General features: G+C 54.2%; 2 protein-coding genes across 3 annotated transcripts; both read left to right on the forward strand.

The window, feature by feature from the left end:
• The first annotated feature begins 2,848 nt into the window (after positions 1-2,848).
• Positions 2,849-7,002, forward strand: MYF6 (myogenic factor 6). 2 transcript variants are annotated; one of them, XM_074574104.1, is made up of 4 exons: positions 3,228-3,834; positions 4,088-4,178; positions 4,429-4,561; positions 5,093-7,002. In XM_074574104.1, the coding sequence occupies exons 1-3, from the start codon at positions 3,316-3,318 to the stop codon at positions 4,545-4,547; spliced, it is 729 nt and encodes a 242-aa protein (XP_074430205.1). In that variant the 5' UTR covers positions 3,228-3,315; the 3' UTR covers positions 4,548-4,561; positions 5,093-7,002. The 2 variants fall into 2 exon arrangements, with proteins under 2 accessions (XP_074430196.1, XP_074430205.1); XM_074574095.1 differs by lacking the exon at positions 5,093-7,002 and having other exon boundaries at positions 2,849-3,834; positions 4,429-5,091.
• A 3,052-nt stretch (positions 7,003-10,054) lies between these two features.
• Positions 10,055-12,943, forward strand: MYF5 (myogenic factor 5). The gene is made up of 3 exons (XM_074572650.1): positions 10,055-11,439; positions 11,932-12,007; positions 12,150-12,943. The coding sequence occupies exons 1-3, from the start codon at positions 10,933-10,935 to the stop codon at positions 12,338-12,340; spliced, it is 774 nt and encodes a 257-aa protein (XP_074428751.1). The 5' UTR covers positions 10,055-10,932; the 3' UTR covers positions 12,341-12,943.
• The last annotated feature ends 1,088 nt before the right edge of the window (positions 12,944-14,031 follow it).

Below are 14,031 nucleotides of genomic sequence, written 5' to 3' on the forward strand. Positions count from 1 at the left end.
GTGAATATGCCTGATCCCCACCGATCACTGATACCACTGCAAAGAAGTGTTGAAGAGATCGAAGATCATAAATACACAATGCCTGTCTGCAGCTGGAAGAATCTTGAGGAGAGTGAAGGAGAAAAAGGAAGTATTTGGAGCGGTATGCAGTGCTATGTGCGTCCTAGATGACAAAATATTTCCCTGTAATTCTGGGCCAAACTTCTGCTTAAACCATAAGGTGTCAAGAGTGATCTGGGCAGTTCCAGGCCCATTATTCAACCACAGCTATCCAGAAAAGTTTACGTTGAAAAGTGAATTTGGAGGGATCGACATTCTGGAGATAAGCTGTGACTTAAAATGCAGTGTATCTTTCTTGGACCACTTACTGAATTTACTACTCGCTGACTTACTGAGATACGTCTTTGGTAGGATAACAAACCTTGTAGACCAGTGAAATACAGTACATGTCATATTTTACTTGTTTAAATACACTGGAAGTGCATTCTCAGTAAAGTACCACAGTATTCTGATGGAAGCAGTAACAACTGAATAGAGAATTGGCTTCACAGACTGAGAGTGTGTTTTTCTAAGGGGCTATCAAGCAGACCGAAGTTACGAGTGAGTTCAGCAGTGATCCTTCTTCCAATTCTATGTCCAGTTGTTCTTATTCACTTGTTTTTACTTCCTCTTATATCTTTGTGCTTACATCTAACACGATCTGGAACACAAGGCATGAAAAGAAAAGAAGACCAGCACCAACTTCTGAATGCTCCACTTGATCCACTTTTGTAACGGAGAACATCACTGAGGACTTTTTGTTCAAATTTGCCAGGGCTGTTTGCTAGCCGTGTTACCTTCAGCAACGAGCTGGAATGGGAGATGTGGTGTGATGGCTACAGCAAAATTCAAGTTGCTTGTCTGATGGGGAAACTGGCTGTCTTCATTCAAACTAAAATTCAGTTACAGTTGATAAAGGGCTAAAAATGCTGTGCCCATGTTACTGTGAGGAACCAAATCTGTTTACTCTAGCACTAAGTGCCGGAAAGAAAGAACTTCTTATTTTGTTTCCTGTTTAAAAAAGGGTATGTCTGTTGACAGCAGAAGGAGCATCTGGCTTATCCCAGTTTCCCAACTCCCTAAGTCCAGTTAAAACTCTTGAAAGGACAACAACAATTTGGTAATGATACTTCTCCCTTAAACCAAGTTTTCATTTTTGTACCTTACCAGTAGATTGATCTCGTCTCTGTCTTGTTCCAAACATTCCCAGAGCAGTAGTGAAGAAACTAAAGATTAAAAGAAAAAATTACTGTAGTAAATTTGTAAATGTTTAAATAATAATAATCAGCAGAATAACTTTTTTTTTTCTTTTTTTTTTTTTATTACTACCATCACTGATGGTATGGGACAAAGATCCCTGTGGGACTCCAAAGCATGGAACGCCAAGGGGTGGCTCCTTCCTGGATAATCAGCAAATTAAATGAGAAACACAAGGGATGGGTAAAGATCAACATTATATCCCTTTTTAAAGGTAGAAAATTAAATCACAGGGAAATTAAATGACTGGTCAAAGGTCAAACAGAAAGCAAGTTGTAGCGCATGGAAACAGAAACTGTATTTTATGTTCATCTCCTTAACTGCAAAACTACACTTTCTTTAATCTGAAGAGGAAAAAAACGTCAGTGCTGGAATATTAATAACAAAATTAGTTTCGCTAAGAACAGTCTGAATTTCTCTGTCTCATCCAAAACTGGATATTGTTCTACTTCATTAAAGCAGAAGTGAGATTCATTCCAACACCACCAATTCGGTCAAAACAAAATCACAACTACTCTGTAAGATTTTTGTACTCTGAAAAAATGGTTTGCAATCAGTTTTGGAGAAATAGTCAAGTCAATGATCAGTTTCGTTGTAGCTTTTGAGCAATGAACAAAAATGCCGCAGTTCCTGTTAGAAGCTACATTTGAGAGATAAGGTATTCCAGGGGCTCATGCACTCTTCATCTATTATTGTGAGTTTCCATGAAAAAGTGTACATATATATGTGTTTATACAGGTATGTACACGCTTATATACACACACAGAGAAATATACTTACTTATCTACATAAATATACATACGTATGTGTGCGTATCTATAGATACAGACACATATATATGCGTATACACACACATATATTTACATAAACAGAGAGAAATTACATGGGATTTAAGGAACACAAGGCAGTCCAGGGAAAGAAGCAAACACACCATTTTCCCATACCTTCTCTTTCTTGATGTAAGAGAAGACTAGACATGACGTGACATTATAGTATACGCTAACAGGGAGTGATCACAAGCTCCATTTCTGTCTCAGGGGCTAGGAAGCTCTATATACATTGCCAGGCCCAAGAGATTAAACTGCAGTTACAGTATATGCCTGGCTTTGCTTGCCCTAAACCCCATCAAGGACAGGGGCTATCTGGAGAGCTCCATCAGACTGTAACTCAGTCACCTGGAATCACTCCGGTCACCTCACGGGCAATGTGGGAAAGTTCAGATTAAAAGCCTAAGCTGAGGTGCAATAACCGTAGGTGCTTCAGCACTGAAGCAAAGCTCTGTCTTGGCAACCTTCCCCCAGTGTGTGGAGGAACAGTGAGCTTGGCTCCTAACCTTGGGCTGGCCTGGGTGGCTTGGGTCACAGGAATGGCATGCTTCAAGGGAGGAGGGCGGGGCAGGGGGGGAATAGCAGGGGCTTCTTCTGAAAATATTAACCCGTCTATTTGGAGAGTGATGGCTGCCTTTGAAATCTCTCCTTATAGATCTATACTTAGCACCAGGGCAAGGAGTGTGCGCTGGCAGTGTGAGCGGTGGGCTGTGGGAGGGCTCCCTGTGCAGTCCTGCATCTTTGTCCTCCAGACGTGCCCCCGTGGGATCTGCAGTGGGAACTGGGCCACCCGCTGTGCCCGGACAGGCTCCCGAGCCCCCACCTCGCCTCCCTTCACTGCACTCCAAGCTCACAAGATTTTGGGGGGAGGGAAGAAGTTGGGTTGTATTTTTCTTTTTCGCTTGTTTTCCTTTTTTTCATTTTATTTTGCCCCCCTCCGCTTGTGCCTATCCCCCCCTCCCCCCCTTCTAAATAGGAGATGTTCTCAGGACAGCGCCCAGGAGACTGGCTGGAATCAGTTTTGGAGGGTGATGCACCGCGACAGCTAAAAGTTGGATAGGGTTTCAGCAGCTCCTATATAAAGCAGGGGGGACTTATGTCACCGCACTAATTAAATTCCATCTGGGTTGTTCCTCGGGGTGTTTTTGAGCCTGCCACCCAACTCAAGCAGGCAGAGAGGCCGAGGGAGAGCATGATGATGGACCTTTTTGAAACTGGCTCCTATTTCTTCTACTTGGACGGGGAGAATGGAGCTCTGCAGCAGCTGGAGATGGCCGAGGGATCCCCGCTGTATCCAGGGAGCGATGGCACTTTGTCCCCCTGTCAGGACCAAATGCCGCCAGAGGCCGGCAGTGACAGCAGCGGAGAGGAGCATGTGCTGGCACCCCCGGGACTACAACCCCCTCACTGCCCCGGGCAGTGTTTGATCTGGGCTTGTAAAACTTGCAAGAGAAAGTCGGCCCCCACGGACAGACGGAAAGCAGCCACCCTGCGGGAGAGGAGGAGACTGAAGAAGATCAACGAAGCCTTCGAGGCTCTGAAAAGGCGGACTGTGGCGAACCCTAACCAGAGGCTGCCCAAGGTGGAGATCCTGAGGAGCGCCATCAGCTACATCGAGAGGCTGCAGGACCTCTTGCACAGGCTGGATCAGCAGGACAAAATGCAGGAGATCGGGGGAGACCCCTTCAGCTTCAGCCCCAAGCAGGGAAATGTAAGCGCTGCCTCTTGATTCCTCCAGCCACCCTGGCACCCAGCTGCGAAACCGCCGTGCCCGTCCCCTCCCCTCCCCTCCTCTGCGGCGGGCCGGCGGGGCGCGGAGGGGGGCTCCTCCACGAACAGTGCGAGCTCCTCGGGCCTCTCCCGCGGGCAGCCGGCCCGCCGCGGGGAGCCGCCGTCCACCTCACTAATACCCGTCCCTTTCCCCGTTGTCTCCCCCCGCTCCCGCCCCCGCCTGTCTGCCGCAGGTCCCCAGCTCGGACTTCCTCAGCACCTGCAGCTCCGACTGGCAAAGCGTTTCTGACCATTCCCGAGCCCTGGGAGTCAGCCCCAAGGAAGGTAACTCGCACCGCGGCCGCCGTCCTCTCTGTGAGCGGCCGAGCCGCCGGGCCCTGCTCACCCGCCGCCTGCACAGCCGCGCGCCCTCCCCTTGCCCCAACGGTCGCAGTCCCTAACGGTCGCAGTCCCTAACGGTCGCGGCCCCCAGCGGTATCTCACCCTCCAGCGCCCGGGCTCTCCGCCTCCCGCCAGTCCTGCCCGGCGAGGAGGAGCCGTTTGCTCGTTTAATCCCTTTTCTCTCCTTGAGCAGGAAGCTCCATCGTTGAGTCGTCGGCCTCCAGCAGCCTTCGATGCCTCTCCTCCATAGTGGACAGTATTTCTTCCGAGGAGCCCAAACTGCCCAGCGCGGAGGAAGTGGTGGAGAAATAAATCCGGTTGCTCTGGTAGTATATTTAACGGGGATGGAGCCCCCACCCCCTTCCCTCTAACCTAAGTAATGAAGCAAATTAACACAGTGGAAAGCCCAGGCAGGAGCCTCGTTAAGGTCGAGTCAAGGTACATCTACCCCAGAGAAAATGGCTCTCACTGACTCGAGCCAAACAGACTTTCCCCCTTTTTCTTTCCTTTTTTTTTTTTCCTGAGTTTTGTTTTCTTTAAATTGTGTTGCATAGACCACCCCTCTTTTTTTTTCTTTTTTTTTTTTTTGTTAATTTAAGATACTTACCTGTGTACCGGTGACCCACTTTGTCTGAGACTCACCGGCAAGTTCATTCCTGTCTGAGTGAAGCTGTTGGTTGCATTTCGTGTTAGTCGTATTTAAAGAGTTCCCGCCTCGTTTCGTTCTTGTAAATAATTTTAGTATTGTCTTTTCTTTTGTAAACATAACAAATATATATTTAAATGGTGGAATGTGATACTGTATATAAGAACAGATGGATTTCTTGGATTGTAAAATAAAGCTCTTTGTGTTACAGTGTTCTCCCACACACACCCTCGTAATTAAATAATAACCCGATCCCGGAGTTAAAACTGACTTCAGCGACATCAAGCCCTGAGGAGTAAGACACGTCGCCGACCACGACCCGTGTGACCGGGAGGCAGCACTCAGGACACATTTTTTCCCTTCGTTTTCTCCTCTGAGGAGCGTCTCTCCTTAATTCGCAGTGTTAATTACCCGCCTCCCCGGCCCGGGACGCGTGGGTGCCGGGGTAGGACCCCGCAGCCCGTTTCCCCGTCGTGCTTGCGGAAAGCGGTACTGCTCCCCCAAAACGCCTCAAATGGCAGCGTAGCTCGCCAGGCAGGGATGTTGCTTCGGCCTCGTCCCGCACAAGGTGGATGAGTTTAGAAAGGGGAAGCGCCAAAGACACCCCCCCGCCCCGGTCCTGGAGAAGGGGGGGAGGCTCAGCATGTCTCACCTTCCCTCGGCACCGGAGGACTTGATCCAGGCCCGCTCTGCGGCAAAACCGCTGGGGCCGTTAGCGGCACCGGGGTGACGGTGAGCGGCTCTGGCAGGAACCCGCTCCCGTGGGGCTGTGGGCTGTGGTTTCCTGCCGGGAAAGGTAACTCCCCTTGAGCCTGAGAGAGAACGGAATGGGGTCCCTCAGGGAGGAAAGAGTTAAGCGGCCGAAAAGGGGGTGGAGGGGTAAACAACATATGAGGCCTTTCACTCCGTGATGCAAAAATGCACGGCCTCTCTGAGGATGGCGGAGCGGAGCCGCTCGCCGTCGGAGCGTTGTGGCTTGTAACGGGCTGTTCGTGCCCTGGGAAGGGGCGAGCACCGGGCAACGCACACGGGGCTCGCCGGGGAGCTGGCACAAGCCGAGGGGCGCTCCTGCAGCGCTGCCCGCGGGCGCTCGCCTCGCCAGCTTTAACCCGTGATTTATTTTTTGTTTTCGTTTTTTTGAAAGGTCACAGCCACGTTTCGGGAAGGTGTCCCACTTCTCGGCCGGCTCGGGTACGGACACGGGTAGTGGTACGTCCCTCGGGAGGGGAAGAGACCGCCCCGAGAGCTGGCTCCCTTCGCGGTGCCCTCCTCCCTCCCCTTTGGTGCCACCGTCGCCAGCCTGGTTTTTAAAACAGTTAAGTACTCGCTCTAATTGCCCTCTAATGAGATACTCCGTTGTGAGGAGTAAATGCGGCGGCACAGTGCGGTGGGCACGCAGTGTGACACGGCAGTTCCCCCCCCACACACCTTTTTCCCGTTTCAAATAAACCCCGTTGCCTCGGGGAACCCGGAGGCGCTTCAGAAAGCGGCGCTTGGGGGATCGCGGGTTCTCTCCTGCAATCTCTGCACTTCGGCGAAAAAGCGGAGATATTACAGTTTCCTTCTGTAGCGGCGGGACTCGATCAGCAATAGAGAGTTTCAGACCGGGTTTGCAGCTCGTCGCCTTCCTTCAGAATTTGTCCCGATCCCCGCTGGCTCCGAGAGAAGAGCAACGGGCGGTCCCTACGCCCGATGCGGCCCCGCAGGAGCCGCCTCCCGCAGCAGGGCAAGAGCGGTGCTGAGGCACCTCCGAAACCGCGCTCTGACACCGACGCCCTGCCAGCCTGCTGCCGGGTCTGCCCTCAGCCCAGCATTCACCCGGCAGGACCCCCCCGGCAGGCTCTCCTCCAGCAGCAGGGTAACTTGAGCGATTGTTTGGAATAAGTTTGCCTAAAGGACGGGTTTTTTTCATTAAATAAAGAAAATACCTCCCGAAGAGACTCTCCGTGACCCCCACGGCTGCGGCTGACATGCCGGGCTTCCCAGTGAAGGTCCTCTGTGTGTTTGCAATTAAAATGTTTGTGTTTGATATTAATAACGATAATCTTTACCTAAGTCCCCAGCCAAACCAAACAGAGGCCTGGAATCACAAAATCAAAGGGTAATAACTGGGTAAGGACGAGAGGTTTGTGATTTAATCAAGTCTTTTTCCGGAGGGGCCACGCACAAAGTCACCGAGGTTTTTTACACGAATGCCGGTGCCCCCCCTCACCCCCCCCGCTCCTCCCTTTCCCTCTGAAGTTGATTTAACGCCAGAGAGGCGGGCTGCAGCGCTGCTCCCGCAAAGCCCACGCTGAACACCGGCCTCCCTCGCCTCTACCTGCCCCGCTCCTCCAGGTAGCCACCTGCTCGCCCCCACGGGGGTGCGGGGGCATTGCTGGCCGTCCCACCGTGCGGGTGCGGGGGGACCCCGCCCGCCGCTGCCGCCGCCCGCCCCAGGGGCCTGGGAGGGGGGGGAAGAAGGGGTGTCTTCAGTGCCGCTGCCTTGTCACCGCTCTGCTCTGAAGTGACGCCACCGAGTGTTTAGAGACTTTTTTTTTTTTATTGTGCATCTTTATTTTCCTTCGTAAAACCGCCCGCAACCCGGAGAGGGAGGCGGGCAGCCGGCGGCGGGCCTTATTTTCTGAGGTCGAAGGCAAGGCGGGCAAGGCGTCGACCTGGCAGCTATTTCCAGGGGGAAAATTCCTGCTTGGATCACTGCTGCCTTTACCCCTACGATTTTTCCAGAGCTTCCACCTTTCTGTGGGGAATGAGCGGGGGAATGGGAGTGGGGGGCAGGGGAGGGAGGAGGTTGAATAATTGAACCATGTGCTCGCTGGGACGTCCCTCCGATAGCAGGAACTAGCGACTTTTCCCAGTCTCAAGGCTGCTAAAACCCCCCTCGTGTCTCTTTGATCTCTCCTGGGAGTCCCGGAGTGCCAGCAGAGGCCAATGCCTTCTTCAGCTGTCTTCTGTACAAATCCCTCTGGCAGGTACTAATGTGTTTACTTAGGTGCGCGGGCTTCCCAGCGCTGGGGGGAACCAAACGTTTCTCACACGCCTGGAAGCGCCCGGCCCCACCAGCCCGACTGGGAAACAGTTTTGCTGGCGGGGAGGCGCGGACGAGCCCTCCCCGGCACCGGCACCCACCGGCGGCGGGAGGGCGGAGGCGGCACGGAGCGAGACGGATGCGGCTTCCCTCGTACCGGCCGCCGTCCCCGCAGGCACCATTAAATAAAATACACCCCAAAATCACGCCCTCGTTGCCGGTTACTGTGTCCTTGCGCCGGGCGTTCGCTCTGGAAACGGTCCCCAGATGGGATTGAATCCCTCCAGGAATAGGTGCGGCGCGGCAATTGCTGCGGAGCGGGGAGGGCTGGGGCGAGGAACACCATTTAAAGGGGTCCTGAGACGTTCACCGTTTTCTCCCTGCCTGTCCGCAGGAGCAGACAGGGTCTGGTGCTCGCGCTGTTCCCGCTTTCCAGATTTGAGCCTCCCGTCTCCTGAAATCCAGCACTATCCTCCCCCCACATCCCCATCAGCCTCATTAGCCAGCCCTGCAGTTTGTGTTTTCTCTGCCCTTTCTTTAGTTCCACTCGCCTACTGCACTTCTGCAAATTTGTTTTGAGATCACTTTACCAGAGGAGCCGGGGGCTCTTAAGGGATACTAATTACAGATTTTTTTTTTTTTCCTTCCTGAGTCACAAGCTGTTCCGTCCTTTCTTCCCCTTCCCCCAAAATATTCAAGGAAAAAGGAAACAAATTTTCCTAGGTCCTCAAGGACTTTTGGGGAAAGGCACGTTTCTTAGTAACCCCGGCCCCGCTGGATTAGGAGTTAAAGCTGCCAGCTAAAGCTATGGAAGCCAGGAGAGCGGGGCTGGCATTGTGCACCGGCAGAATCCGCGGTGCAGGCTCGGAGAGAAACCCCTGAAAGGTGATCAGAACCCTGCAACCGGCACTTAAAAGATCAAGTTTATTTGTGCACAAAGCACAGATCTGTAAACAGGTCTATTTTAGCCAGCGCGAACGTGGTAAATCAAATTGTGCGTCTGTGTGTGTGTGTACGCCACAGCCCAGTGAAGAGTTCAAGTTACCGCCGAGCCAAAACCCCTCCTTGACGGACGGTTTCTTTAGGAAAACAATAGGGAACTGCCCTGTTTCAGATGTGGCCCTGCTAAACAGCAACCTGCACCTTGGAGCGGCAGAAGCCTGCAAATTCTGAGCTTTCCCCTTTCTGTAACTTTACCCCTTTATCAAACTCTCTGTTTTTCCTACAGTATTCATTTCAAAGGGGGCTCCCCCCGTTTATGGCCCCAAATAAACCCAAGCGGTACAGATGTAGCCTTCCCCAGACTTTAGATAATTATGCACCCGCTCGTAGGAAGGAGGGTGTGTGCATGGGTTTGGGGGGTTTTTTGGTCTTTTGTTTTGGGGTTTTTGGGGGTTTTTTTTGTTTTTGTTTTTTTTTTGCGGGGGGGGGGGGACTTTTAGCCTAAGAGTGGAAATCCGCCTTTGGTGGATTTGGGGGATGGAGAGGTGGGAATAAGGAGCAGCTGGGGTCTCTCCGGCCCCTGCCCCAGCCGCAGCTCCCGGCTGCTCTCCCGGTGGATCGGGAGGCTTCCCAGGGCTGTGGTCTCCAAGGAGGTGTTTCCCTACCCGCCTTGCTCACTTGAAGAGCGGCTCCTGGAGACAACCGGCTCGCCATGCCCTCCGCATTACCTCTTCCCGAAGAGAGGCTAATTGAAGAGTCCTTTTTCCTGGGCCCGCAGACCGGCTCCGTAGCGTTTGAACCGCTGCTGGGTCACTCGCTCTCCGTTTGAGTTAACCTAGGTCACATAATTTTATTCCCAGGTAGGGAAGGTTTCCTTTGCCTTCTCACAATATTTTCCTCAACTACAAAAGCCACCTGGATGAAACCAAAGGATTCCTGCGCGTTAGCAAATGCCTGTTAAATGGCTTCATTACCACTCTAATGACCCTTGCACCGCTCCGCTCAGCTACTGCTGCGGCTGGAGCTCTGCAAAGCTTTTGTCCCCGACTTGTGTAAAGTTACTTAGGGATTGTGGGGTTAGAAATTTTACACTTCCAGGAGGGGTTTGTTGCACTGGCAGCTGGGACGCATCTGTAACGGTACAAGTTTGCCTGAAAGCAGAAAATTAGCAAGCCCAAGGCACTGCTCGACTGTTGTGTCTCTGGCAGCACCGGGTCACACGAGTAGGAGAAAGAATGGGAAAGGGATTTGTCTCGCAGCAAACACGTACAATTTTCTTTTGTGAGTACCTTTCCCTGCGACCCGATCCGACAGCACTAAAATCTGGGTTTTCCCCCCTCCTCGTCTCTCCTGGCCACGCGGAGCTGTGCATTTTTGTGTCCCGGTTTGTAAATTTAAGCGGCTGGTGACACAGCTTTAATTACAGGACAAAGCGCTCCCCAAGATAAATGAACAAATCTTAGGTGTGAAAAGAGGGGTAAATTGTTTCAGGTTAGACCTGGACCACGGGCTGTGGGGAATAAAGATACTCAAGCAGACACCGTAGGTGCTGTGAGGGGGGTCGACGTTAATTCCCCCGTGGGGAGAGCCGGTGTCCCCCCTTCCCCCCCGCTGCAGCGTGTGATGGGAGATGGGAACACAGGGAAGAGGAACGGCTCTGTAGCAAATGTTAGCGGTTCGTGCGCGTCTGCTGCCCCTCTTTCTCTTTCCATACCAAAATCGCAAATTCCCAGACTCGGTTTAAACTTCGGAGATGTCGCGACCGGTTGTGGGGAGGTCGTTCATTAGAGAAGTGCCCAGCTCGCAGCTCTCCAAAGGAGCGGTGCGGAGCAAATTGTCTCCTGGGGACTGGAGGGGGCTTGCCCAGACAGCCCCCGGCAGGGGATGTGGTGGGATATGCTAATACAGACTGGCCGCCACGGACCAGCCTCCCTTTACATCTATATATAAGGGCCCCCCGCATCAGCCAAAGGACACTTCGTCTCAGGTCGCTAATTACTGAGGAAATTGCCCCAGCGCGCTGCAGAGCGCCTCGCCGAGAGCCGGTGGCTGCTGCCCCACACGGACGCCCCGCTGCAGGGATGGAGGTGATGGACAGCTGCCAGTTCTCCCCCTCCGAGCTCTTCTATGACAGCTCCTGCCTCTCCTCGCCGGACGGCGAGTTCCCCGAGGACTTCGAGCCCAGGGACCTGCCCGCCTTCGGCGCTCACGAACCCCCCGAGCCCGCCTGCTCCGAGGAAGAGGAGCATGTCCGAGCTCCCACCGGCCACCACCAGGCCGGCCACTGCCTCATGTGGGCTTGCAAAGCTTGCAAGAGAAAATCCACCACAATGGACCGGCGGAAGGCGGCCACCATGAGGGAGAGGAGGAGGCTGAAGAAAGTGAACCAGGCTTTTGAGACCCTGAAGAGATGCACCACTGCCAACCCCAACCAAAGACTCCCCAAAGTAGAGATCCTGAGAAACGCCATCAGATACATCGAGAGCCTCCAGGAGCTCTTGAGGGAACAGGTAGAAAACTACTATCACCTGCCGGGACAGAGCTGCTCCGAACCGACCAGCCCCACTTCCAGCTGCTCCGATGGGATGGTAAGAGAAGGGGCAGGAGCGATGGGGCTGTGGGGACCCCAGGAAGGCCCGCGGGCAGGTCCCCCTCGGCCCAGCGTCGTGGGGCCGATCCCGGAGGTCTGGGACGGGCCGAATGCCGCCGGACGTCAAGAAAAGGCGGAGGGTTTGGGTTAAAACAGGCCCGTTCTCAGATTTAACTCCGAGCATGCACATGGGCTTTCCGGGAATGCATGGGGGGGGGACGGTAACACTGCCAGAAGGCACCCAGCAAGCGCCCCAGCCTCCGGGGGCTCGTCTTTATGTGTGTGTTCCCCAGTTTAGTGCATCAGAGGGGTAAGGCGTGGGGCGCGGGGGGGACGTGGAAGGCGCTGCCCAGCGGCAGCCTGGCCGGGGGGCTCCTGCCCCGATCCCGCGCCGGGCTTTAAGGCGCTTTCCCTCCGGGAGGAGCGTCCAGCCGGCCCCGGGGTCGGGGTCCCCGGGCCGGGCCGGCACTCGCCCCTCGCTGTCTTGCAGGCCGACTGCGGCAGCCCCGTCTGGTCGGCGAGAAGCAGCAGCTTCGACGCCGTCTACTGCTCCGAGATGGCCCGCGGTAAGCCCGACGTGCGGGGAAAGGGGGGTGGAGGAGGCGGCGGCCGCTGCGGGGGGCGCTCCGCTTCCTGTGGCATTTACAGCGCGGGACCTCGCTGTAACGCGCTGCCGTGCCGTGACACCCCCCCCCCCCCCGGCCGCAGGGTATGCCGCCGAGCAGAGCAGCCTCTCCAGCCTGGACTGCCTCTCCAGCATCGTGGACCGCCTCTCCCCGGCGGAGGAGCCGGGGCTGCCCCTCCGCGACGCCGACTCCCTCTCGCCCAGCGCCAGCATCGACTCCGGGCCGGGGACGCCCGGGACGCCGCCGCCCCGACGGACCTACCAGGCGCTCTGAGGGGCCCAAGGGGGGGGCCGGGACCCCACCGCCGCCTCCGAGGCCACCGCTAACCCCTCTCGGGGTCGCCCCCCTCGCCCAGCCGCGTCCTGCAAACGCACGTCGGGCAAGAGGGGCAGCCCCAGCGCCGCTCGTCCCGCTGCCTCCCCCCGGGGCTGGGGGCAAAGTGTCCCGGCCCGGGGTCCCCCCGGGGCAGACAGACCCCGGGGGTCGGGACATACGCGCTACCCTGGAAACCCCGCTGCAAATAAAACGTGCTGTAAGAGAGCTGTCTGGCCTGCTGCTTCTTCAAGCGCATTCCCTGGTAGTGGGGAGGGCAGCGAGACCCGGCTGCAGGGTGCCCACCGGCATCCGCGTTCAGCCCTGCTCCAGACTCGGTCCCCCCCTCGTCACCTGCCTGCGTGGGGACCTGCCTCGTCACGGCGGTCCTGGGCCGGGAGATGTGTTGGTTTGCCAGATGGGGGCCTGGGAGCATGTTTCTCCCATCACCAGTGGGTACATAAGGAACAAAAATGCGGACGGTCAAATTCTCCCTCTGTTCCTCTCCTGCTATGGCCAGAGTTTCCTTTGTTTTCTGCAAATTAAAAATATTTCGTTGTCTTCATTTTTTTCTCCTCGCCCCCCACCACCACCTGCAAAGCCCTCGTTTGTTCCCCTGGCTATGAAGACTGAACACCTATTCCAGGATTTGACCCTAAAATTGCATGGTGACTCTCCTCTGTAAAACAGTAACTGTATGATCTAGCTCTGATACCCTGTTGGGGAATTTTCCTCTCAGTCACCCTCAGTGCTCTGTCAGAGACAAATTTAGTAAAGTTAGTAAGAACAAACCACAAGTATCTCTTTCACAATCCACAAGGTACATTTCACAATATTCAGAAAGCAATATAGATCTATTTGCTCCTAATGACTTTGGTTCCACCAGCCAGGATGAAAATTCATTAAGTTATTTACACGGGACTGGAAATAGCCAGTTTTTGAGAGTTTCAGAATTAACAAGTATTTCCTTCCGGGCACTAAATCTAAGTCTTTCTACCATGAAAAATTTCGCCCTTCGCACTTCTCTAGTTGTAATCCAAAACTTTTTTAACTCCCATGAAAAAGACAGAGATGAGATGGAAAGTTGGGCTCCTTCAGTGCATCCAGAAATGTCTCCTATGATAAACACTCTGAGTGGGAAGGGATATACAGCTCACCAGCGTGGGATGAGGATGTATCTTCCATTTGTGTTTATGTTGTTAGTTGATGGGTGGCCAAGGGGCCTGGAAGTGGCATTTCACCTCTGATAAATCTTTCACTTGAACCCAGCCCAGCGTAGTCGTGTCACCAAAAGTTACCACCTGACTGCTCTTTGGCAGCACCTCTGAACTGAGGACGAAGGAATCCTAGCTTAGGGATGGCCCTGTCCTCGCAGCTCCTCGAGGGGTTGCGTCCCCCCCGCAAAGGGCTACAGAGAAAGCGAGGTGGCACCTACCTGCCTGAGCCACCCAGCTGGGCAGCCGGCAGCTGTTCTTGTGACGCAGGGCAAGGCCAGCCTGACCCCACCTGCGCCGCTTCCCTCAAAATCACTTTCTGCCCTTGCTGTGTTACCCTGAGGGAAGTGTTTTCTTTCCCACAGAGTAGCTCAGGAGGAGCCTTATCCAGAGTGGGCTTTCTGTCTACATAGATAGGTCCCAAGTAATCATCGAATA

Source organism: Larus michahellis, chromosome 1, assembly GCF_964199755.1.
Source record: "Larus michahellis chromosome 1, bLarMic1.1, whole genome shotgun sequence".
NCBI lineage: Eukaryota > Metazoa > Chordata > Aves > Charadriiformes > Laridae > Larus > Larus michahellis.

Coding starts and splice junctions, on each gene's coding strand:
- MYF6 (XM_074574095.1), top strand. CDS start 3,316: ATGATGATGGACCTTTTTGAAACTGGCTCCTATTTCTTCTACTTGGAC. Junction 3,835..4,087: donor TCAGCCCCAAGCAGGGAAAT/GTAAGCGCTGCC, acceptor TGTCTGCCGCAG/GTCCCCAGCTCGGACTTCCT. Junction 4,179..4,428: donor GGGAGTCAGCCCCAAGGAAG/GTAACTCGCACC, acceptor CTCCTTGAGCAG/GAAGCTCCATCGTTGAGTCG.
- MYF5 (XM_074572650.1), top strand. CDS start 10,933: ATGGAGGTGATGGACAGCTGCCAGTTCTCCCCCTCCGAGCTCTTCTAT. Junction 11,440..11,931: donor CCAGCTGCTCCGATGGGATG/GTAAGAGAAGGG, acceptor GCTGTCTTGCAG/GCCGACTGCGGCAGCCCCGT. Junction 12,008..12,149: donor CTGCTCCGAGATGGCCCGCG/GTAAGCCCGACG, acceptor CCCCGGCCGCAG/GGTATGCCGCCGAGCAGAGC.